This window comes from Mchenga conophoros, linkage group LG13, assembly GCF_057382185.1.
Source record: "Mchenga conophoros isolate Kocher_MC1m ecotype Shallow Benthic linkage group LG13, M_conophoros_male_GT1.1, whole genome shotgun sequence".
In the NCBI taxonomy this organism is placed as follows: domain Eukaryota; kingdom Metazoa; phylum Chordata; class Actinopteri; order Cichliformes; family Cichlidae; genus Mchenga; species Mchenga conophoros.
Window position 1 is genome coordinate 23235995 of NC_140538.1, and position 26408 is coordinate 23262402.

General features: G+C 42.8%; 2 protein-coding genes across 4 annotated transcripts in view; one reads left to right on the forward strand and one right to left on the reverse strand.

Annotated features, from left to right (window-relative positions):
• slx4ip (SLX4 interacting protein) overlaps positions 1–19562 on the reverse strand; it is a 33244-nt gene extending 13682 nt beyond the window's left edge. The window contains exons 1-4 of one of the 3 annotated variants that reach the window (XM_085297293.1): positions 18897–19562; positions 17977–18057; positions 9230–9319; positions 8801–8927 (exon numbers count right to left, since the gene is read on the reverse strand). In XM_085297293.1, the coding sequence (XP_085153419.1) occupies positions 8801–8927; positions 9230–9319; positions 17977–18009 (250 nt within the window). In that variant the 5' untranslated portion in view covers positions 18010–18057; positions 18897–19562. Of the gene's footprint in view, positions 1–8800; positions 8928–9229; positions 9320–17976; positions 18058–18234; positions 18488–18896 lie in introns of those variants that run through there. The other 2 variants (XM_085297292.1, XM_085297291.1) reach the window with 2 other exon arrangements.
• mkks (MKKS centrosomal shuttling protein) lies at positions 18736–21423 on the forward strand. Its single transcript, XM_085297287.1, has 4 exons — positions 18736–19771; positions 19964–20145; positions 20461–20571; positions 20669–21423. The coding sequence occupies exons 1-4, from the start codon at positions 18796–18798 to the stop codon at positions 21095–21097; spliced, it is 1698 nt and encodes a 565-aa protein (XP_085153413.1). The 5' UTR covers positions 18736–18795; the 3' UTR covers positions 21098–21423.
• The last annotated feature ends 4985 nt before the right edge of the window (positions 21424–26408 follow it).

The window sequence follows — 26408 nt, forward strand, 5'->3', positions numbered from 1 at the left end:
ACTTTTAGTAGTGACATATGTGAGATCTGTAAAGAGCTATTTCTTCACTCAAACTGCATATTGGTTAAATATTTTCTTACACATTACATCACATTATTTGTTTTCAAAAGTTACATAATATTAATTGTGTGAAACTAAAATGTTTCTTTGGGGTGATGAAAGAAGCTCAGCTTACCATAGCCTTTATTTCTGTACAAAACTCTTGCTCCTCAGGCCAAATGATTTTTTACACAAGCCATCAGTGGATGACTAATGTCTTGGGACCAACCCAGTTGTCTTTTTGTCAGTGAATAGAATCTGTACAGCTCTATCTAGGTTGCGCAGGCTGGCATTAAACTCTGCTTCTTTGCAGCAAAAAGCTCCTTCCTAAAAGACCCATAAGACCATGTTTATTTATAAAAAAAAGAATTGTACTAATTGTTTTATCAGCCGAGAGCTTGCAGTTCTGGAAATGCGGCACACTCAGCATGTATAATAATGATTTGTTTTACTGGCTATGTGCCCCCATCACAGTAGGTCTGCAAGAAAACAGTGATTATAATGTTCAATTGCCAACATCGAGCTATACGGGATTACATCCACTTATCCATAACGACAAGCAGATAATTTGGTAGCAAAGCCTTTACAGTTAATGATGCCTAAAATGTATTAGCCACACAAATTAGCATGGTACTGTTACCATGCTAACACACTTTTTTGTGTGTTGGAGCCCTGACTTCAGGAGATGAGGCTTGAGGTGAGGAGACATAATGAGAAAGAGATGATGAAAATATGCATGTATAAATGTTAAATGGGCATAAATAGTTTGAAAGAATTTTTTTTTCCTATCAAATAACCTAAGAAAATTATTTACTATTCCTTTAACGTGGCTTGCTGTACTTTAAGCTCTAGCCGTCTTTTTGGTTTAGATACAATGCGCATGAGTACAGAGCCGAAATAAATTTTTAAAAAAAGTCACTGTCCTTCCTACTGACTACACTATACTTGGTGCACATCTCTTTGAAGGAGGACCTCCGTGCTGGTGTTAGCTTTAATGTAGGAGTACATATGGTACTGATAGTACTCTCACTAAATTGTCTTTAGAGTTTCCAGCCTTATAAGACTGTTCCTTTAGAGTCTGGTGCACATAAGGTATGTAATGTAATAATAACGGATAAGTCAACAGTCTTTAAATAGATTGCCATTAATCCCAATGGGAAATTGCATTAACACACAGATTGGGTATGTTGAGCATGTCTGTATTTAACAGCAGAATTTCTTTATCAGGAACAAAATCTAATATTGTGTTTTTCCCTAAATAGCAAAGGAGCAAATCATTTATCACCCACTGTGGAATGCTGATCTGTATCTCAGTTTTGTTTTCTCTGACTGCTCTTAGTCCATGACCAGGAAGCAAGCATCTTTCTTTGCACTTTCATGACTCTTTGTTTTTGGAGGCTCTGATTTAGCCCTCTTAGCCGCTTGTCTAGCTGTACAACTGTTCTCACTGCTTTCCCTTGGTGAGTTGAGCTTGCCAATTCCCAGGACAAACTTGACAGGGATGTCTGGACATGGAGTTGGGAACCAGTGCAATGCCGCGGCCCGAGACATCAGCTGTTGCTCCAATGTTGAAACGTCCTGCGCAGCGCAGAGTTGCTCTTGGCCCTCTGCCCAGGTTCTCTCGTGCTAAGCTTACATTCATGTTTCTCTCTCACAAACAGTTTGCTGGTCCCTCCTCTGGGAATAAGTGGCCCCTTTTTGCGGCAACTGTGGCCCACAGTGGTGCAATACTCAAATCTGCAGAGCAGAGACTTTAAAAGGTTTCATTTGTACTTCCTTAAAAAGAAGATGGCCTTGCTTAATTGTTTTGAAATCCAATGCACAACAATATTATGACAGGTCAAATCAAACAATAAAAAAGCTAGTATGCCATGTTTTTAGAAATGTGGTAGATAATATTTTAACCTCTTGTTTGGAGAGACTTCTGCCATCTTGTAACATACCGCAGAACAACTGCAGAAGAAAGACCAATGCTAGAGTGCTATGCTTTCGAAACACACATACACACACAGTGCAGTTTTCACCACTTCCTGGGAAAACAATGAGAGGAAAGAAAAGTCAACAAACCAGAAGGCGCCCAGAGTGAGTAGGACAGTAAAATGGACCAGACAGGAGTGAGAGGCATTCAGACCAGGGTCAAAGGTAAGCACCCATGGAAAAGACTTCATTAACTTCAGTCATATCCTGAGGAGATCATTAAAACACCCATAGAAAACACAGCATACTTGGTCTTACCATCGGCATTTCTAGCAGCCTGTCCTGTGGTGACGAGGAAAACTTCAGTTTTTTCTCTCTGTGTTTACAGACTCTTAAGTTACTTGATTATCCAAAACTTGGATGCATCCTTGAAACCAATTTCCACAGTTTAACAAAGATTTTATGTCAAATTCAGGCTCTTGGGGGGGGGAAAGAGCTGCTTAGTCAGTCAGTTTAACTGTTTCAACTCAAAATGAACAGAATTCTACAGGCCACAGTATTATATGTTTAAATTATGCCTGCACTGCCTCAAAAACAAAAATCTGATTACTGCAGTGGTTGCAAAGGCACCGATTTCCTCCTCTAACCTAATTTCTCTCATTAACATATTCTTAGTGTGCATGTAAAACTAATGACTGCATGTTGGGAGAACTGTAATTCCCACGAAACCTCTTTACGAACAGGAGTTGAACCAGCAGGACACTCAGACACCAGTGCCTGAGAATCCTGATCTCCTGACATCTCTTCTTTGATGTAGACCCCCTCCCTCTGTCCTCAAGTGTGGGTGGAGAGTCGAGGCTTAGTGCGCGAGAGTGGGGTGGAGTTGTGAGGGATGAGAGCGCATGAGGAAGTTACCCATATGTAAGTGGGGGCTTTCCTGGACATCACTCTGTGTGTGTGTGTAACTGTAACTACGGCCGTAGCAGAGAACTGTGCCTTATCATCCCGCACAACTTCCACCTGAAACAATATTTGCACATGAGTGTTCAATTTAACATTTGGGTGACCCCTTCATCGCAGTTACAAAATACGCCGCAGCATGGTAGCTCAGGCCAACCCATAATGCAGCATGTGAATAAAAGTGGTGGGGAGCATTCTGAAGTGCAGAACAATTACCAAAGGGAAAAATATATTTTTCAGGAACATAATCTGATGAGAGACATGAAGTCACAATACAAAATGTCGTGTTCAATCATCATTATATCTTAAGCAGCTCGCGAGGTTACAAATTTCCCAAAGTGCAGTCAAACGGAGCATTCAGAGTGAGGAAGCAATCTGCTTAATCTGCATTTAAATAAAATAAGTGCATTTTGGGGCTTTGAGTTATGCAAAGTGTTCACTCTTTAAAACCAGGGCTGAAGTCTCATTGAAAGAAGCCTCTCCTACCTGGAATGTCTACCACTGTTTATTGATAACAGGAAGGTACAAAGTGAGTGAGTGAAAAAACAAAACTGTTTTCCTCTGACTAGGTCTGAATCTTATTATAATCTGTTGTAAATAGTTAAATGATGTAACACTACATGAACTGGAAATGGTCAGCGTGCACTATCCACTGTATTTGCTTTTGTTAAAGCCATTGTCGGCAGGCTTTTCTGATAACCTGTGTTGGAGGTAGTGTATTACAAGGTAATGCATTGCTGCAACTCCACTTGTGCAACAAGGGGAAACGTTTAAGAGCGGCCTATGACTTGTGGGTAGTAGATATACACATTACTTGGAATTTGTTGCGTAAAAATGCAAGCGTGTTACGCTAAAGTTCAAAGATCTAGTCATAATCTAGAAATTTGTCATGATATGCTGTTTTATGTAAATGTTAAAGTTATACTGCTGCAATTTAAGTGATTGTGGATTAACTAGAAACTGTTACTTTATGTACAATTTGAAAGTGTAATGCAATATTGTTTTCAATTATGACCTCACCAGTGTTGACAAAACACAGTGCATTAGGCAAACTACTATAACAACACCTGTCCATGGAAAAAACAACAACAAAAAAAACAAAACTCAAAAGCACGTGACATAAGCCCATTTCTTCCAAAGTGAAAGGGCACGAAACTGCTGTTCTCTGACATGTTTTAGTAATGCCTGCAACAAGGCATTCTGGTCAGGCTGAACACTTAGCATGAGTTCAACAGAGTGTGTGTGTGTGTGTGTGTTCCGTCTCCCACACCAGATTGTGGTAAAAGGGAACAGTCACATGAATGTGATCCATGCTCAGGCTAAGACTCAGGCCCTAATTATATGGGAAAAGAGTGTGGTGTGACTATGGTGGGGATTGCGGTTGTGTCCTAAGAGACTACAGCTGACCCTGTGGAGAAAGTGAAGCAGGGAAAGTGGGAAAACATAAAAAGACAGCATTAGGAGAGCAGAGAAGTGCAGACATGGAAGGCAGAGAAGAGGCGATAATAAATATAAATGCATAAAATGTAAGGGGGAAAAAAGAAAGACAAATAAGAGAAGTGTGCGTGTTTGTGAGAAATAATAGGTAGTGGGGTTAACAATGGAGTCGGACTGTCCTATGTGTTGCTGCTGAGTAAGGCTAGAGGCTTAGAGAAAGGATTTAAAGAGCCACAGCAACACCACAAAGCACCATGGGGAAGGGGCTTGCCTGGCAGGGGCCAAGGGAGGGAGAGCAAGCAGAGAGAGAGGTGGGCTGGATGGAGTGGCTACTCTGATCAGGATCCATTTCCAGCCTAGGCCTTGGAATTCCTTTGTTCCTGTCACAGGTCTCCGTTTCCCTCTTGCCTTAATCCCAGCCTGCCTCACGCCCAGTAACATAGAGCAGGGCAGGTAACTAAACCACACAGGCATGCTTCCCTATTTACAGACGAGTTCCCACATAATAGTTGCTAATATAAATAATAATAGCTGACGTTACATTACAAACCAACAAAGTGTGTTAAATCAGACCGTCACCACTTAATGACATTTGATAAAAAGTCTGCCTCAAAAGAAGCATCACAGTACTAAGCAGAAAGGTTTGCATCCAGGCCGAACACTCTTCAAAATGATCCCAAGCAGCACGTGCACTGCTTTGTATATCTGCACAGAAAATGTCATATGCTACTACAATCCTATCCTAATTAGAAACTCACTGTTGGGCTGTAGATCTTGAAATGCATGGTTAAGTCAAACAACAGTTAAATCAGAGCTGAGTAAAAGTGAGCCATCTCCCTTCTTGTCCCTGAACATCCTCCGCAGTCTTTATTGGAAGGGAGATGGTCATTCGTAAACACATTCTCCAGCAGTAAAGCTATCCAGCAACACTTGTGCTTTTCCTGCATTGGCCGTGTCCAGGCTGCCTTAAGCCCCCTTCATAGGCCTGCCAAAAGGAGTCAGTGGTACACTGTGCAGCACTCGCAAAGCCCTCTCCCACGGCTATTAGTGACCATTCATCTGGGGAGCCTGGGAAAATGCCTCTCCAGCCTGCCGTGGCCATGGGGAAACAGGCTGGCAGGTGTTCCCTCCCTCTAAGCCCTGGCACCTGTGCAGGGAGAGGAAGAAGGAACCAGCTCATGGGTTCAAACTGACTCTAGGTACCATTTTGCCACAGTGCCTCTAAGTCCTCCGACTGGTAGCAGGACTCCAAATGCCAGGTTAAACCACACCTGAGCTCTGCCTCACATAGGCAGATCAGTGTGCCTATTTCAATACCAATGGTAGACAAAAGACATCTGGCAATGTACTTTGGGAAGTTGAAATGGCACGTTAACTAAACCCATGTAAAATGGGACTTCTCAGTTTACACTATACCCATAGACACATACATATTGCTATTATGGTCTACAAAATCAATATTCTCTTGAGTGGAAACAATATGAGGCAAGAAAGTGCAGGATCATATTTAATCCGGTAAAGGAAAAGGAAATACAGTAGGTGGTGTATGGCAATCTTTTAGACAGTCTGTATGTTTTTCCAAGTCTGTATGTTTTTAGACAGCATGATGATCAAGGTATTAGCATCTGTCATGAATTTTCATGAATGTTATTGTGGATAGTCTTTGTTGTAGCTTCTTTACTCGAATAACATTTTGAATGACAAAAATGTCATTGAGAACACAGAGAACATATTATGCACTCATTTTCATTACTCAAATAACATCTTGCATGACAAAAATGTCATTCAAAACACAGAACATATTATGCACCGATTTTCATTTTGTAATTACTATGAGAAATGTGGGTGTGTTGAACACGGTCTACCAGTGAGAATGCATGAGGCCTTACTCATGCTCCCCTTCCCTGGACTTTTAAAGTCTACCATGTCCATTCTGCAAGTCCAGAGCCAAAATGCTTGGTGGGAAAAGTTCCCTCTGTTCATCTCTCTAAAAACATAAATAAATCACATCACTGTGAGCTAATCACGAAGTCTCAAGTAGCCTGTATAAAAAAAACGAGAGGGGTGGGGGGCCGACAGTTGGAATTGGCTTCTGCAGCTGAGATTTGTAGAAATGGCTTAGATTTATGTTGACAGAAGACATGAGATAAGCCGCTCTCTGACTTGTTCACTGGGTGCTATACACACACATATGCATTCAGCACAGCGTACATACATAAATACCATAACTCACAGAAAGAAGTCCGATACAGACACTTGTGCTGAGGAGTCTTGGAATGCTAAAAGCTGTTGATGGCTCATTTGAAGTGCCAACAGCTGAGACTGTTACGCCGTTCTTACTGCTGTCTGTTGGCGGAAGTCCCTGTGATTTTACACTGGCACCAGCTCAAACGCCGCCTCACACAAGACCCACAAGCCCCCTCCCGCACCATCCCACACATAGCGCAACGGTCCATCTGCCTATTCTTGGCGTAGACATCAGTACTATCCTGCCTGACACCTTTCTCTATATGCAAGCACGTGCACATGTTTCATCGCATGTGGCTCACCCCTTGATATCCAGGACCATCCTGCCATCAAACATAAAACAAACAGATGCAAACAGGTCCTCTGCTAAAACAAAGAACAATCTCTCCAACAGTCTGAAAGATTAATATCTACCTCCACTGCTGAATGGATACCATCAATACTTAATACCCTCCTGTGGTTTGCTGGGTTTCCCTCCCTAAGCCTATAGTCTGTCCTCCCCTTTTTTATGGCTCCTGCTTGCATGCTCACTTCTCACAGTCACAGCCTCAGTCTTTACTGCTCAGCCACCTCCCTCACTTGGGACAATGAAAAGCCCAAGAATGTCATTACACTCACTTAAGACCTTTAATAGGACTAGAGAACATGAACTGTGTAGGCCTGTTTGAGGCACTATACCTTTTCATGTTGTAAGAGGGGAAAATTCTCTGATATGCTATGGAGTCATGTTCCACTGGTTACATTCTTTGTGGTGAAGCTGCAAGGAGCTTAATCATTTTTACATGCATATTTCACTGCTGAAATACTGATAGTCCCCTTGTTCACACTCTAAACTGTGCACAACCATTTGGGGTGTGTGTGTGTGTGTGTGTGTGCGCGCGCACGTGGAGCCTTAGTCTACGATCACCATCATTAGACATGTCTGTCTCTCGTCAGTCTGTCATGGGAAATATGAGTCAGGCTTTTCAGTAACCTTACACTGTCAGCCTGTTCACACCTAACCCAGGGGGAGGATATGTGTCTCAAACACACTGTACAACTTCTGATTCACACTCTCTCTGATGCATATGAGCACCTGTGTGCACGCACTGTCGTACTATATTGGGACTATATGGACAGAAAGTTGAAAAATGAGTACATATACACAACGTGTGAAAACTACGAAAAGGTGGTAGGACTAAGTGTGCGTGTGGGTGTGTGTGTGGGAGGTAGCGTGAGAGGCAGAGCTACAGCCGCAGGAGAAACTTTATGGGGCCGACTGCCCTGTAATCCCACTCTAACAGTCAGGCTTGCCCCGCTGAGAGAGCCCAGTTTAACTGCCCTTAACTGCTACCTGTGACAAAACCTGTCTGTCTTACACCACACAGCTGGAGGTTCCTCTGATGCTTTATAGGTTTATAGTGCTTCAAAGGCATGCATGTGGATGGCTGGGGGAATGTATCTTTTCTGCATAAACAGGGACAAACCGAATCGACTTATGTAAATTTGTGCATAATTTATTGATATTTACTGTACATACTTTTTTGTGTCACAGCAGCTGGTTTTTGATGTTATCGTTTAACTACAGGCGCAGATAAACTCAGACTACCCAGTGGCGCATTAAACAGAATGATAATAAACGTTAGAAGTTTTAATGAACATGCGTCTTGCGCATACAAATGCACCTGAGACCTGCCAAGTCAAACACCACAACACAATATAAAAACTCCTATCAGCTCTTGCCTTTACAGGTCACACCCTGGGCGTAGGGAGCCACCATGTCCCAACTAGTTCTGTTGTCTTTTCACCCACTCAACAAGGTAGCCGTGAAATGCTTTCCTGTAACTTTGTTTTGTAACCCAATTTGCATTGTGCGTACAGACTTCAACAGTCTGCTTTGTGTGTGTAAGTATGGTACTGCGTTCACAGCCAAAGTAAACCATTTTACTTATCCAAGAATTAACGACAGACACGCCTAGGAGAAGGAAAGGGAAGACGTAGATGACGCCATTAGAATGAGCAACAATGATTTCAAAACAGAATAAATACAACTGGCACATGACAATTAAAACCAGTGCTGGAGGAAAACAACTGAAAAACACAGTGTTGTGCTAAATAATGGATTTTAAAGCACTAAATTATATAAACTGATAAACACTGGAATATTTGCCGCTAGAGAAAACAATCCAGTATAACGAGGGTCGGGATAATGGGGTTTTACCTTCCACAGAAAAGGCTGAAGCTGATGCCAGCTCCTTCTTCTGTTTGGGCTGTCTTCTATTGCGGAGGAACTCGGTATACTGCTTAACCCTCTGGTCCACAGAATCTTGAACCAGGGTTGTAACCTCCTAAAAACACATATTTAATGTATGTAAAGTAAACATATGTTGAATTGGTAAGAGAACACAAAATTTGATTTGGCGTAACAAGTAAAGTTTAAAGTTCAGATGAGGCAAAGATGATTACTGAAATTCCACATGTGGCTGAGAGGGAGATGGGAACAGTTCTCCAACAATGAAAATAGACGAGGCTCAGAGTCATTTTAGATTCTACGCTGCTTCTGCCTTTTGAAAAGGTCTCCAGCAGGAAAGACGCCACGTATTCCCTTTCACACTTAATAACAGCCACGCCCATCTCCCCGTGTCTGTACCTCGATGTGGCTCGTAGTGAACCAGCTAGTGTCCTCTTGGCCGCCCAGGGATAGAACGTGGAGATCCACCAGCACAGCATAGTTCCCACACTGTAACACAAAGAGGAAGGATAGCCACAGGTTGCTGAGGGGCATTGAGCTCACAGGCAACAAAGGGAATCAAAGTGCGGGTGATTGACAGCGAGACAAACCACAATGACCCCCTGTGTCCTCAAACATCACCCCAGGCCTCTCACAGCAGTCCGCTCCCTCCTTTTTCTCTGTCTAGCCATCTCCCTACCAATCTCTTTACAAAAAGTATGGCCCCGTTTGTCTCCTCATATTTCCCCTCACTCAGCGTAAATTATATCTGCAATACAGTGCCTGAGGACACAGTAAGCTACAGGAAAATCTAAAGATGTACCATAAAAATGAGGATTATTATCCCAGTTTGTATCAGAGAGGTAATAAAACCTTGTTTTTGTGTGTGTGTTGCAGAAAGAAAGGAAAAGAGCAGCAGGGTGGATTCCTGAATCACTATGTCCTTGTGACAATAAGCAATAAGGAACAAGGAGGCCAAAAGTGCCGCTGCTGTTTAAGTTGCTGTTACATCTTTCTCAAGCTAGCCTGATTATGGTTTACACATGAGTGCAAAAGCTGCCCTCTGCAGAGAGCAAATGGATGTGAGTCTCGTGTGAACTTAGCCTCTCCATGGTCAAGGAAGTAATGGATGGACTGAGACCACCCACAACATGACACAGTGGAGCAGCGAGTACTAAAACCCAGAGTGATAATGCGGCAAAAAGCATTCATGAGAATGACGGTGCAAAAACACTAAGGTCACGAAAAGCCAAAACCAGACACTGACCTGAGGATCACATTGTGGAACTTGAAGAGTGTGTAACAAGAGGAGAAGGATCACTGGATCATTCAGTAACAGGGGAAACTGGTGCACACTGAAAGCTTTGTTTTTAAGCAGGCACATCCTCTGGGCTAGTGTTAAAGCATAGTATTATAGACAAGATGACTAAACTCTACAATCCAGCATGCTCTCAGCATGACGTGAGAGACCTCATCCCACAGGGGTATAACCGTCTACTAATGTTCTAACTCTGGACACAAATGTACACTTCCCACCTCCAAACTTTTTCCAGTTGTCGCTTTCTTTTGTTAGTTAAGATTAGCTTAGCTTGCTCATTAAAGTACTGCATTGTTTCTCAACTGGTAAAAGTAAAGCTTGGCTGTGAACCTTTCATCAAATGTTATTAAAGGCTACATGTGAGCAAATCAGCCTGCCAAATACTCTGCATTATTTTCCCCTTGAGAGCATTATCCTCTCTCGTTCTTTCTGTATTATAATAACTGAAGTGAATCTGCTTTCTTATTTCCACAGCTAAACGAGTGCAGAGGGTGCCCCCACATGACTGATAAGTGAATCTTTCTAGTTGGTTTTAATCTCAGACATGTCTTGTAGTATTGAGTATGTGCAGCCCTACAGCATTAATGCATGCCAATTCATGTTAAAATGCAAGTCTAAATGTTAAAATACATTTACAAATGGAAAACTGTTTAAAAAATAAAAACAGAGTGTGCAAAAAATACTGAAAGGTTCTTATACAATAGCATGCATGCACAAAGAAATGAACCCCATGGACCAGAACGGAGCCCCATTTAATGCCCGCTCCTCATGTTTAAATTGTGTGCATGTTGCCTGTCAGTATCAGCTCGTCCCTAAAGATCAGCATTCTCTTCATCTTTTGACCTTTGTCTCACAGTTGCGCACCAATGACTGGTGGCCTCCTACAAATACCCATGTGTGGGAAAACCTAGCAACAGAGGGTCAGACCCTGTCAATCAAAACACAGAGACCAGCTAGTGGAGATGACACATGCAGACTGGATTTTTTGGTATACTGGTTCCCGACTTCTAAGACTTAACTCTTTTCACTGCGTACAAGTTACCAGATTATCCAGTCTAACCACCCTTTGATCCTTATGATCTTTAGTTTTTACTGACAATGTGCAAGACAAATGTTCAGTTGACACTTATCAACATTTTTGTGGCTACTGGACTTGTGCACTTTTTCTGTTTTCTCAAAATCTTACAATCATTGAATTAGATGGCTCAAAATCACACAATCTCATGTGTGCTGGCAGAGACTGAACCTGACCAGCGGTTATCTGCCTGCTCAGCTGTGTTGACATCAGAAAGGACAAAATATCATGCAAACTTTTTTGCAATCACAAAAAAGTGTGATGTCACATTAATTTGCTAAAAATATGCAATCAGTATAGGGTTCAGAGGGAGATCGTTATAGAAAAGCACAGCATTGTAAATCCCCTGACGTGGTTTCTGTGCTTCTGAGTGAGTGTCCTTTGGGCTGCAAGTCAGACAAGTATCAAGCTTTAGACTAACTTCTTTTTATCACATTAGAACAGCAGACAAGGCTCGACTGGGAATTGGAAGTTAATGATAAACACTGGTCTGCCCTTATACAAAAACAGCATGTGATTCTGCCAGATTCTCGGAAACGGGGGATTTTGTCAGGAATGCAAACTAATGCAATCACCCTAATGAGAAACCAATTAATTTGCCCAGCAAAAGTGCCAGTTTGGTAGAGAGACAAATTACCTGCAAAAGTATTGATATCTTGGCCAACGCTGTGCTGCTTGGGCACTACAGCTACTAGAGCTTTTTACAAGGGACATTTATGTTGAATATCGCAGACAAGACAAAATAGCAGCAGAATTTGGCATTTAATTTAATTTTGCACAAAGGCGCTGAGTACAATCACATCATGTGGCCTAAATTTGTCAACTCCCAGCACAAAGAGTGACCAGTGCATCTCTTGGCTGAACTATGCCACGAACCATAACCTTCGTGTATGTTTATTTATTGGTCTTTTTAAAGTGAGATCTTCGCAAGGAGTAGTATACTTTTTAGATGCAGCGATGAAACCACAAGTTTTCTCTCTCTCTTTTGTTTTTTAGAAAACACAGTAAAAAGGCAACAGAAAATTTTGCATCACCCCATCAGTAAAAACTCCATATTTTATTCTTTCTGTGACAGTTTCTACCATGTCATACTCAGGACCCTAAGGGTTTCATTAAATGTGACATATTCACTGAGAAACTGAAGAGCTATTTTACGTTGTGACACATTTAAGGAAATACTCAGAGCTTCTGCCACTGTTGTTGGAAAGGAACAGTTTGATAAAGGGCCAAGTTCAAGAGGAAGTTACTCTTTTCATACATACTAAAGTGGGCCAGCACCGCTTTGTTCTCTGCTTTGCTCGGGCTTTAGAGTTATGAACAGAGGCTGAAGGCTGAACGAGAGGCGGCAAGAAGCGCTACTTAATCCCAAATCCTTTATTGTGCCATCTTTTGTGGTCTGCTGTCACATATTGAATAGATAGGACCGAGTCTTCCTGCAGGCTAAGGCTCAGCTTCTCTATCCCAAGTCTCCCTGCTTCTGAACCGATAACTTGCGTGGGGGAAAAAAAAAGGTTAACCAAGAGAAATAAAATCCAAAAAAGCAGACACTAAACCTGCCCACAGCCCACAGCACAACACAAGAAAGGTCCTCTCTATTTTCTGCCTGTAAATAAACACATCCCGATGACTCTTTTACTTTCTCTCGTTTGCAGAGCTCTGGTCTATGTCACACTCAGTTCCCAAAACACTCTTTACCTTCCCTTATCTCTCTCCCAGACCCAGCTCTCCAAACCTCCTGCCTGCGCTGCTCAAACTTGGGCACGGAGCCCAGCTTCACCCGCCTCCCCACCTCGCTGCCCTTTGCCATTGCTATCGCAGTGTAAGAACCAGACCTTCTCAGACTGCACTTAGCTCAGAGGCTAACACTAACCAGCCGCAGATGTTTACATTGGGAGAGAAGGGGCAGCAGATGCGGTCTCACTCAATAAAACTTGCATCTATCCCAACTCTCCCTTTGTCTCTCTCTCTCTTTTTCTGACTCTTTCTGCAAGTCTGCAAAGCACCCTGGGGAACTCTTTAGATATGTGGGTGTGACAACTTTGGCTTTATTTTTCTCATTCCCAGCTCTCTTTCTTTGTGCTGTGAGTCACCTGGGTTTCCCCTTGTAAAAAAAAGCAAAAAACACACAAAAAAACTGTTTTCCAGTTTTTCAAACCACTGGCTACTTAACATTAACATTTGAAACTTGATTATTCCCAAATGCAAATGTTATTTACAAACAGTGCACCAAAGTGTTTTGTATGCAAGCCTCCCTTCACTCTGGATGAATGTTAGCACACCTGAGTTTCCTTTATTTGATGATAAAAAGAGACACAACCCAGGAGAGGAATTCCAGCAGCAAGAACAGACAAGAATATCTCCAGGTAACACTCGGCAAACAAAGTGTAGGCAGACACATCCCTGAGAAATTGGTAGATAGACAGAAATAGCAAGCTGAGAAGCATTTTGCCTCATTAGGAGATGTGATTTCTGTACTGCAATGTAGGCCAGTTTTGAGATGAAAGCGTTTTTTTCCTCTTTTTTTTTTATCCTTGTCACTTTCTCTTTTTGAAAATGGAAAGTGTCAAAAATGTTTCCAAGAAGAAAATGCAATAATTTTTGTTCAGAGCCGCGATGTGTGGTCTGTTATGAGCTCATCTCCAGACCAACAATAACACTAAACAGCACATAAACCTCTGACATTAAACTGCTCTGTGATAACTCAGATCTTTTATTCCTTAAAAAAACACTTTGGTCTGTCTCAACTTACTACATTAGATGGGTAAAAAGTTGGTGGTGTATGCTCTTAATAGAAGGCAGATTGCAGGGCTCTGTAGCAATAATGTCCTGGCAGACACAGCATGCACTTGAGTGGATCAGCCTTTTAGCCCACAGGGCCTTTTCGGGAGGTCTGAGAAGTGGCAGGTCACTATATGGTCTAAGCCTATTTAAGAAGGAGCATACCAACACCTCCTGCAGTTCCACAGACCACGGAGGGAGCTGCTTTGAAAACATCCCAGTAGAAAGGACCATAAAACACCCCGAACAACCTACTGAACATGGCCCAATGAATCCAAGAACATAAAAATCATAATTTCTCAGATAAACCTTATTCTCTGTGCAAGATGGCAAACACAATCAGCAACATCTGTGAAAACAGAAACCAGGAGATTTTTTTCTCTTTATTATTCTAAGAAGTTAATTCAGTCATTAAGAAAACATGGTGGCAGTGCTGTATGTCTTGTAAAAGAGAAGCCATAGGCAGAGCCTTGAATGCTATTGTTTGGTCTGATCCCTTCTAACATACTTGTTGCGGTTAGCTGGTTAAGCATGGTAGAGGCTGTGTGGATTTTCTCAGGCAGACTAACACAACAGTATCATTATGTGCCCAGTGGGAAGGAACCTTCCGTGAACCTCCAGGGTTTTTACTCTCCCACATCCAACCGAGGGGGGTGGTGGGGTAGCCTGTATGCAGGCATGCATATGAAACAAATAAAAGGGAATGAACGCAATATCTGGTCAGCTAGGCACACATGGCATTACGGAGGATGTGAGAGATCAGCGAAAATGTCTGCAGCCCCTCATCCAAAACTCTCAATAAATGAAACATCAACAAAAGAGAGACCAACGGCTTTCCCTGCACTTAACAAAAACATCTGATGTGCATTATTTCTGTCAGAGCAACAGACTGAGGATGAACAGCTCGGATTTTTCATAGAATGAGTTTCCTCTTCGCCGTATGGTTGTGCCCATTAACAAAAGGCTCTTGGGAAGGCATGAGATTCCCAAAAGGTGACCAGAAACTCCAACTTTTTCTAAAGAATGAACCACAACATGGTAACATGGTGTAACAGCAGCTGAAACATGCATCTGTAGTGCCCTCTTGTGGACAAATACAGTGCTACTTAGACGGGAAAAAAGAAAGAAAATCTTACATCAGAATTGGAATACAGCAAATGCTAGAAAAACAACCACATGCTGTATTGCTGGGTTGCATATTTTCCAGGGCTGCACGAGAGCTTTTCAAAGGTTTAGCACAGACCATAAAAACTCATGTCACTTGCTGGAAGTAGTTTGTGTAGCTGTTCTACTATTTGGACGTAGCACAAACACAGAGAGCTGTTTATCATGACGGCTAAAAACGTTTGAAAAGAAAGCATATTCATCTCGTCGCTTGGTACCTTGTGTGCATCTTACGTCAGAAAAATGCATTTTGTGGTGAGTGAAAAACACAAAACAGCTTCTTAGAAGCAAAATATTTCCCAAATACATATGGCAAGTACTTGTTGACAAGACGCTGAAATAAGCTATAAACAGCTTTATAGCCCTGAGCAAAGTTTACTGGGAAAGCTCTCAGCAAATGTACTTCAATTAGAGTTACAGACCCAATTCCAAAATATCTGGGACACTGTATAAAATGTTAATAAAAGCAGAATTCAATGATCTGCAATCTTATAATTCCCCATTTTATTTACAAGAGAACATGGAAAACATACCAAATGTTTAAACTTGAGAATATTGTAGTACTATTTCAAGAAAAAAACAAAGTCATTTTGAATTTGATGGCAGCAACATGTTTACTACTGCGTAGCATGTCCTCTTCTTTCAATAACGTAAATATCTGTAAACTGAGGAGGTCAGATGCTGAGCTTTTAGGAGAGGAACATTATCCTATTCTTATCTGATACAGGATTCTAGTTGCTCAAAAGTCTTGCGTCTTCCTTTTTCTATTTTTCATTCTGTCAAATCTTTCTAACTGGTGAAAGGTTTGGAATACAGCCAGACCAGTTCAGCATTGAGACTCTTCTACTGTGAAGCCATGCTGTTGTAATAGATCCAGTACATGCTTTAGCATTGTATTGCTGAAATATGCAAGGCCTTCCCTGAAAAAATCATCATCTGGATGAGAGTGTATTCCAGATGTGTTAGCTGGCAAGCCCACAGACATTAATGCACCATCAGAGATGCAGGCTTTTAAAATGAGTGTTGATAAGAATTTCAAACTCTGTCTTTACCATACTATGTAAAGCACCTTGAGGTACAACTGCTGTTGCGCAGCTGAACATGGGAGCGCAATGTTCTTTAATTTAACAAATATATATTATCTCCTTCTTATTTCAGCTGATCTCTTTACGCGCTCCCACAACTAACCATCTGCCTACATCTCACCATATCCTTAGCATCTTTCTCTTTCACACCAACCATCTTCATGTCTTCCTTCACATTCATTCATCTTCTCTGTATATCTATTTTCATCCTGCCTGGGGGCTCCATAGCAAACATCATTTCCTCAACATATCCACTATCTATCATCTGCACACATGCACAGACTTGGCCCTCTGTGTCTCCAAACTACTCATCTCGAATTCTGTCCATCCTGATTAGTACCAATGTGAACTTCCTCAATTCTGCTACCTCCAGCTCCTCCTCCTGTCTTTTTGTCAATGCCATCTCCAAACCATACATCATAGCAGGTCTTACTACCATCTTGTAAACTTTCCATTTCAGTCTTGCTGCTATCCCTTTCCCACAAATCACCTCTGACCTGCTCCACTCTACCTGCACTCTCTTCTTCACCTCTCTTCTGCATTGTGCATTGCTTTGGATGGTTGTTCCCAGATATTTAAACTCATGTGCCTTCAGTACCTCTACTCCTTGCATCTTCACCCATCTCCCTCTTATTCACACACATGTATTCTTTCTTGGTTCTAATGAGTTTCATTCCTCTACTCTCCTGAACACACCTCCATCTCCCCAGGCTCCACCTGCTCCCTACTCTTACTAAAGATCACAGTCATCTGTGAAAATGACAGTTCACTGAGACTCCTGCCAGATCTCATTTCAGCTGTCCATCACAACAGCAAAAAGGATGGGCTCACGCAGAGCCTATCTGTCACTCATACTGCACACCTCACTATCATCTTGGTGTCCTCATATATGTTCTATACTACCCTCAAATACTTCTCTGCCACTTCTAACTTCCTCGTGCAATAACACAGTTCCTTCCTTGGCATCCTATCACATGCTTCCATCTCATATAGATATCTCTATGCCGCCAAAGGCAAGTCATTTGAACCAACTGCTTTTCCACTCTTCATCCTCTTGTAGCTTTTTCTTCAATGCAGTAATGCACCTGTAAGTTGGCAAACCAATTTACAGGTGCATTACTGCCACCTAGTGGACTGGAATGTGGACAGGAGACTAGCATCAATCATCTAATTCAAGATATTTAAATAGAAAATTGTTTAATTTCAGTAACAAATTCCTCAGTGTAAAACTGTAATTTCTGTCCTTCAACAAAGCCACTGATTCTCTTCTTTTTCACTCAAACTTAATGCAAAGGATTGGCACGTGTTCAACAGGTTTTGGTGGATTACATAAATGCAGAGACCTGTTCGGTGTTTGCCTGTTCTAGTGTATGGTTTAGCCTATATGTCCTATTGTCAACAAAATAATCAACATTTATTCCTTTGGGATCCTACCCTGCATTCTCTTCAAGCCTACATTGTTTTGTAGATTTCTTCCTGTGTCTGCAGTATCCCAGTAATTAAAACAGTACTGCTCATACTGCTACAAATATTCCGCAAATGAGTCTTACGATAATTTTAACTTCTTCACAGCCGCCCTCACTTCCTCTTTACTAATCATCTGTACTTCCTGATCTGTACTGTCCTCCATCCACACACCCTTCTCTACCTCGTTTTATTCATTCATCATCAACAAATATAATATACAGTATGTTAATTCAATGCAGCACCGCACGAATTCGTGTACTGGGTATATCGTTTCACTTACCTTAATGACAAGTTTGATAGGAGCCATTCTCATGAATTCAGTTAGCTTCACTAGAGTAAGTGCACGGTGGGCAGCTATTACCTGTATTTTTTGAAGACAACAGAGACAGATTTCTTTATTTGTTACGCTCGTACGACAAACGGCCACCGTCAACAATTACAAAAACATAACAAGTGTTATAATAAAGTAAAATAATAACATATAAGTTCGTTAGACATAAAACATATAAGTATATTAAAGTTAACCAGAACTTCATACCGCCAACAGTTTTGAATGATTCTTCAACAGCCGGGCGACCGGAGATGACGTCACCCTCAATTTGTAGTCCAATAACTGAGCGCATTGTGCGTGGGACGTTTCACTGTATTCCTTTTGCATAAAAAAATAATAATAGAGATAGACAACTACTCTTCTACATAAAGACTCGTAAATTCGCTTTTAGTTGGTTTATTCCTTATGAAAAGCCGGTACTAGAGGCAAGCGACGGTTTCTCGAGTAGGACCGCAGCTTGGCCAAGCGCTGTGTTGCTACCATGGAAACGAGTTGTGTCTGTACAACGCCTTTGTCAATCTCTCAAACTACACACTGTCAAATTACATCTAAATATGTATGGCATCAAATGTTAGACCCTACAATAAGGTAGTGGTGGTTTTGGTTGGATTTAATAAATTAATCTGCAACTGTTCCCCGTTCTTTTAAAACACAATTTGGTCAGGCAATGCTACGAGCATCACTATTCTATCATTGCTAACACTTATCACTGCCGATTTGCCGTATGTTGGTACTGTCTACCTTAACAATGTTAAATGTGCTTCGGTCATGTCTCGACTCAGCAAGAAATCTCCATCTGTTTGCACTGATATGCCACTGGACAACACTGATATTTGCAGCAAGCTTCACCTGCTGAAACAGATACTAACGTCTTGTTTCGGTCCCACAGGTAGACTGAAACAAGTTCACAACAACATTGGAGGACACGTCGTGACCACCTCTGCCTCCTCGGTTCTTCTTTCATCCGTTTCCTCCTCGCAGCCTTTTATCAATCTCATAAAAACCTCCATCCTCAACCACGTCTCTCGCTTCAGCGACTGCGGTTTGTTTGCAGCTGTCTTATGCCTTTCTCTTATTGAACAAATCAAAAAGTCTGCTCTCAGGGAAAGCGTGGCTATCAGAGTGAACAACTACCTGCTCGCTCTGTGTACCAGCTACCTTCAACGAGAAGACTGTGGTTGTAGAGTGAAGCTCGACTTCTGCAGCACTCAGAACTTGATCACGTTAGCTCGCAGTGTTATCTCCAGCAAACCCGCATGTGTACTAACAGAGCCCGAGACGCTTCACATTAGCAAACTGGCTGTGCAAGCTTTTTTGCTCACCGTTCCCTGCAGCAGTCCAGGTATAGTCAGTTTTGGCAGAATAGTGACTGTTCCTGTAGAAGGTCATTCTGTGCTAAGCTCTGAAGTGCTTCCAGGTTTATTGGTGGAGATGCCTGATGGCCTGAGTGAGGAAGACAAACCTTTAAATCCCCTCAGTGTTGTGCTTTTCAGTGCGTCTCTTGCTGGGGACATTTCTGAACTAGGAGATGGAGTAATTGAGGCCCACCCGGATGTAGACACAGACTCACAGATCCTGGGTCAACTTCTGGAGCTTGGCAGACAGGTGATTAATGATGAAGTGAAGCTCTTCATGTGCCAGAAGGTCATCCACCCAGTTTTGCAGCAATATCTCAGGAGTCATGGTGTCATAGTGGTAGAGAGACTGGGAATTGCTCTTATGGAGCCACTTACTCAGCTGACAGGTGGGCTGCAAAATCATGCCATACATACAAGCACCAGTTAAACACCAATAGCTTTATTTGTTTTTCAATTCAGCTCACTGCACTACTGTAATAATCTATCTACTGTCCGAGTGGAATATACTTGTGTTGTATTTATGGTGGGGTTTTTTTTTGTTTGTTTGTTTTATTTTTTTGCATACCTTTTACAAATAGGGGCTCAACCTGTGGCCACATTACATACCACAATCCCACCCAAGACCTACGGGAAGGCGAGGGATCTCTGTATAAAGCACTTTGGATCCAAGACAATGCTGCATTTATTCCCTCTTGGGGAGTCTGCGATCTGCACAATGATCCTCTGCCACAGGAACCAGACCATGTTAAATGAGCTGAAGGTAAGATAAAGTGGGTGTTAAAGCTGTACTGTTGGCTTCTGGAGTTAATGATGGATGGAGAGACATATTGCCTGAAACAACGTAGATTCCACTCATAAGACTCCCTATCGCTAAGATTTACAATTCCTGCTGTATGTTAGTTCAATAAATGAGAAGTCAGTAATGGATTTTCCCACAAAGTAAATGTTTTAGTGTTCGTCCATTGAGAGATCAAATTTCTTCAGAAAATATACGTTTTTAACACAGTCATGGAATACCCATTATTGTCATGTAAATGTGACAAAGGGGTCACTTCCTGATGTGTTTGTGCTAAAGGTGGTGTGCCAGACGGCAGAACATGTACTGAGGCTCACTCTAAGGGAACCATTTGCCTTGGTTGGGGGTGGCTGTACTGAGACAAACTTGGCTGCTTATGTTAGACACAAGGTGAGATCCAGTATTTGGTCTTCACTTACCCCAGTTTTATTGATTTCACGTGTCTTTCACAATGACATGCCTTCATGATGCCATATTTTTTTCTTAGAGCAAGAGTGAGGTACCAGAGACTGCATTGGTATTAATGTGCTCACAGACAGAGTACCTTCTTGGTGTGGAGCTATTCTGCTGTGCTCTGGAGTCTGCAGCTCGAGCGCTGGAGCACGATGGTGGGAGTTCTTTAATTGATCTGACTCATGCTCATCGCTGGATGCTCCCTGCAGATGCCATCAAAGAAACCATGGAGGAAAGTTTGGGCTTCTGTGGCTGCGGTTTGGTACAAAGTAGCCCAAGTAAGAAGTGGACTTATCTAAACACTAAATATTCAGATTTCTGTCCATCACCGGTGTTTAGAGACACTCGTGTGCAGCCACGTGTACTAGACTCCTTCACAGCTAAACTCAGCGCATTGCAAGTTGCTGTGGAAACTGCTAATCTTGCTCTGGATGTTAAATATATAATTCAAGATATGAATTAGCAGAACAGATTTTTTTGTGTAGTGTGGAATTCTGGTTTGTGGGTTTAAAATGGGGACTGAATGCTGCCTTTTTGGTTTCAAATTTTAAAAAAAAGAGCTTAGACAGTAGGGAGTCCTTTTGCATATCATTTAAAAACCCATGCTGGCACTGGGGTACATTAGTACATGGGTAACTTATATCTGTGAAGGTAGCATTAATGTTTAACTATGCTGAAAACACATCTGATGTGTATGGGGAAAGGAATCATGCTGGGCATTTATAGTAATTTGGACTGGGTAATGTGTTAGCAATAAAGAGATACCATGTTGTTGGATGGAAATGAAAATTATCAACTTGCAGAGGGCTGAATTCAAAGACACCCCATAAATAAAAATGAAACATTGATACTTCAGGCTAGTCCATTTTGCAGAAATGTCATTAAAGCAACTCAAAATACTAGTAAGTAGTTTGTGTGGCCCCCACATGCATGCCTGACAACGTCTGCATATGCCCTTAATGAGATGACGGATGGTGTCCTGGGGTGGATCTCCTCGCAGATCTGGAGCAGGGCATCATTGAGCTCCTGTCATTAGAGGTGTTCCCAGAGGTGTTCTATTGGATTTAAGTCAGGCAAGTGTGGGTGCCAGTCAGCAACATCAGTTACTTTGTTCTCTAGGAACTCTGTCATAAAACGCTGTGTGGCAAAACAAAACAGGAGCACCAGGAGTCCAAAAACAACACGTGCACAGAAAACACCGGCGCACAAAGAACAGTTCAATAGTAAGTCAGGGGGCCGACCCGGAGGTCGCCGGCACAAAAGTTCATAAGTCAAACGGTCGGGGGCGACCAGGCGGGTGGCACAGGTGACAGAGCCGGGCTCACCAGAACCCCCAGCGGACGAGGCGGGTGGCGGCGTGGGAGCCACGGAGTGCTGGATGGACTCATCCGAGCTTCCAGCAGGAGCCGGTGTAGAACCAGAGGGCACTGGGACCCCTGGCTGAATGTTAAGCTGACCAGAAGACTGAACTGCTACAGGGGACTGGGCTAGTGGTTCAGGTGCAAGCTGAGCTACTGGAGACATGGGGAGCTGAGCTACTAATGGTGGTGAAGTAGATGACTGCACGGGAGACAGAACTGAGGGCGTCTGCACTGGCACAGGGGACTGAACTAATGTCTGTAGTAACGGTGGTGGTGAGAGTGGAGTGGGTGGTGGAGTTGATGACTTCACAGGAGAATGAACTAGGGGTGACTGCACAGGAAACTGAGCTAGAGGTAGTAGTGACGGTTGGGGAGAAAGTGGAGCTGGTGGTTGAGTGGATGACTGTGCTAAGGGAGACTGCACTGGGGACAGCTGAGCTGCAGGAAACTGAACCGGGAACTGCAGTGACGGTTGTGGTGGAGGTGTAACGAGTGGAGGAGTGGCTGAATTGGCTGCGGGCCGGGCGGCTAACGGCTCAGCTACAGAGTGCATTAATGGCAGGGCTATAGGTTGAATGACTGACTGAGTAGCAGCCTGACTGGCTGAGTGTAGTGAAGTGCTACGGGGAACTGAACTGGTGGCGACGCAAGAGACTGAGCTCGGAACTGACTAGGCACATGAGCAATGGACTGAATGGGTAATTGAGCTATGGATTGTGTCCTTGGGCAAGACACTTCACCCGTTGCCTACTGGTGGTGGTCAGAGGGCCCGGTGGCGCCAGTGTCCGGCAGCCTCACCTCTGTCAGTGCGCCCCAGGGTGGCTGTGGCTACAATGTAGCTTGCCATCACCAGTGTGTGAATGTGTGTGTGAATGGGTGGATGACTGGTTATGTAAAGCGCTTTGGGGTCCTTAGGGACTAGTAAAGCGCTATATAAATACAGGCCAGGCCATTTACAAGTGGCCGAACTAAAGGTTGAATTGAACAATGAATAGCAGACTGGCCTAAAGGCAATGTACGAGGCTGGAGTGATAGCTGAGGTGAGAATGGAGCTTCAGTAGGCCAGGCAGCTAAGTGAGCTTCACTTTGGGCTAGAGCAGTCTCGGGAAAAACAGTCTTGGAGGTATTTATTTCCTGCTCTGAGTAAGCCAAGAAACCGTCAATAGTCACAGGCTGAGTGGATTCTGTTGTCTCCAGGGGTCCAGATTCAGATGAAATTACAAACTCAGCTTCTGGGGAAGCCTTGGAGAGCGTAGCAGTCTCAGGAATTGCCATAGAATCTGTCCTTGTGGGCGCAAACCTAGAGCTCTTTCGCAGTGCTCGTTATTTTGTCTTCAGGCTCAACGGAAACACACAAACCCCCCGGGGACCTGAAAAATGCAGCTTTTGGAAAAACAGTCTCGGGATTAATAATCTGATTTAACAACCCCCTTGCGCTTTAATGGCCGCTGCTGCATTGCAGAGAGCTCCATCTGCTGCTGCAGCGCTGGTGGCTTCGGTGCTGAATACCGGGAGCGGGCGAGAATAGCTAACTCTCGGGCTTGCAGTACCTCCCGGGCCTCGCGCACCATGTTTATTGAGTCCATAAATCCTCCGAGTTGACCAAAGTGGGGGTTCCTCTCGAGGATGGCTTCAATGGCTTTGATTCCTACAGTCACAGCCCGAACATCATCAGTGTGGGAAATCCGCTCTACCAGACCTTGGATGCGGGCCAAATCAATTTCCCGGGCGGAGCCTGCGGAGTCCATGTCTGGTCGCGTCGTTCTGTCATAAAACGCTGTGTGGCAGGCAAGAGATGGGGACTCAAACTGCAGGACTCACAGACTCGAGGGATGAACTCAAAACCACAGCTTTATCTGCTGGTCACAGAAAAACGAGCATACAAAGTAGAGATGGCACGATACCACTTTTTTATGTCCGATACCGATACCGATATCATAAATTTGGATATCTGCCGATACCGATATGAATCCGATATAGTGTTTTTTAATCAACAAAACTGTTTTTTAAAATATCTTGCTGCATTTTGCAAGTCTGCAAGTTCATACTCAAGTTTAAAACAACAACTACACTAAAGCTATTCTGTTATACCTGTATACAAAAAAAATATTTCATAGTTCAGCAATACTGATCAATCTAATAAACTTAGACCTACACCATCCTCCCTATTCTGGTATTTTAAAGAGTACTTAGCGTAAATATTAAGCAACCTAACTAATAGGGTTCCAACTCCCAGCAACAACAAAAATAAATAAATAAAAAATAGGGAACCACCCCTCACGCTCCACCTCATGATGCTTAATCGACGTAATCAACCTTAATTTGATGCAGTGTGAAAAAAAATGCACAGAAATCAATTATTTTTCAAGAAATATTAAATAGATTCAACATCTTTCTTCAACAAAATTGCAGACTGCACAGATGGTACCTTCCCAAAGTAAAAAGTACTATAGCTTACTAGGGTATATATATTAGACTTAATAGTCACTATATACAGTAATTGACTTCTATTCATTTTACATCAAATTAAAACTTTGGGTGTCAGATAATTATTTATTAAAAGCTAGACATTTTAAATGAGAATAAGAAAGAAAAGTATGTCTTTGTGCCCCCTTTTCCCAGTTAATGCCCTATCGGCCCCCCTGGCTAAACTTTGCTAGATCCGCCCCTGCACAGTTACCAGCGTCAGCTACATAGAAAAAGATCCTGGTGTAGAAAGTAATATTAAATAAATTCTAACAACAGCTTATCAAGCTTAAACGTGCTGCTGTTGTTCAGCCGCTGGTTTCCTCTTTCTGGTGCAAAGTGGGCCAAAAACAAAGACGGACTCGCGACAGAAAAGCCGATCAGCTGATCATTTAAGCAGTTTCACGATTGAAGTAGCAGCCGGAGAGCGAGAGGCAGTCGCTCGTTAAGCTTAACGCAGGAATGCTTTACAAACATTCAGAGATGGACTTACACACTTGCTTTACTTCTCTCGGGGATAACTTTGTCGGAGATGAAATGCCAGGTTGCTAGCGAAGCTCCAAATGCTATCCAGACCACAGGTCCCCAGCCGCTCTATCACGTGATGCATACTGCTCCGACATGCTAACTTTCTGAGGTGAGTTACGGCGTGTTGCAAGTTTTGTGAGGTGCTTTCGTGATATTTAATGGATCGGATTACATTTTTTATTTTTCTCCGATATCCGATCCAGTCATTTAGGTCAGTATCGGACCGATACCGATACGTAATATCGGATCGGTCCATCTCTAATACAAAGTAAACTAAACTGGGGAATAACACACTAAACTCACAGGGAGATCCACACGGCATGAGGGGCGACACTGACTAAGAGAAACACAGGGTTTAAATACATTGGGAAGTAACGAGGGGAATGAGACACAGAAGGAGAGCACAGCTGGGGGAAATCAGAACTGACGAGACAAGGAAGCGTAACCTGAACACATTCACATAAGACACGGACCTTCAAAGTAAAACAGGAAGTAAGACACAGAGACGCGAACTTGACACGGTGGAGACAGCAACTAAGAAACACAGAGACGTAAACCTAAGGCAGAGGGCTCTAAGAACCGAAAGCCACAGAGGGAAACTCAAACATGCAGACACAGACTTACACAGAACAGAGGGGACACAGAGAAACATGAAGGACAAGGGATCAAAACTAGAAACCATAGAATAACTCACACAAGTACAATAATACAAACATCACAAAGAATTAACATGCTGGGTCAGGAGACCGAGTACCCTGACACTCTCCTTACTCTCACCACATGAGGCTGGGCATTGTTATCCATCAGGAGGAACCCAGGACTCACTGCACCAGCATAGGTTCTGACAGTGGGTCCATGGGGTTCATGGACGATCTGATTTCCTCGTGTCAGCATTGTTCCCACATCATCATAATTAATGTTGTTCCAGGTTCAACATTGCAAGTGACCAATCACCTTCTTGTGACGTCATTCCTTTGCGACTTCGAAATACCCGCCTTCGAGTATTTTGAAATACAAGTGAAGAAGCGAAAAACCGCCGCCTGTCCGCCGAATTTGAAGTCAATTCGCCTGTCCGCCGAATTTGAAGTCAATTTAGGATACTTTCCTTTAATAAACGGTAAGCATTATACATATGTTCCTCACTTGGCTTGCTGTTTGTTTGCTAGCGATAGGCTACTTGACGACAGCATTAGCTAACCAGTGTTCCCCAACTTTTTGGGTGTTTCGTGGCCCGGGGGTTGGGTCAGGCAAAATTGCAGTAGCTTCCCTGATCATTTTACAAACATAAGTGAAGAGAATCTGGACTAAAAGGCCTAGACTTATGGTTGTGTGCTGAATCTATGAATCAAACTATCACCTGGAAACATAATTAACTGGTCCATAGCTGTGAAACTGGACATGAGTTCTTGATTCTATGGA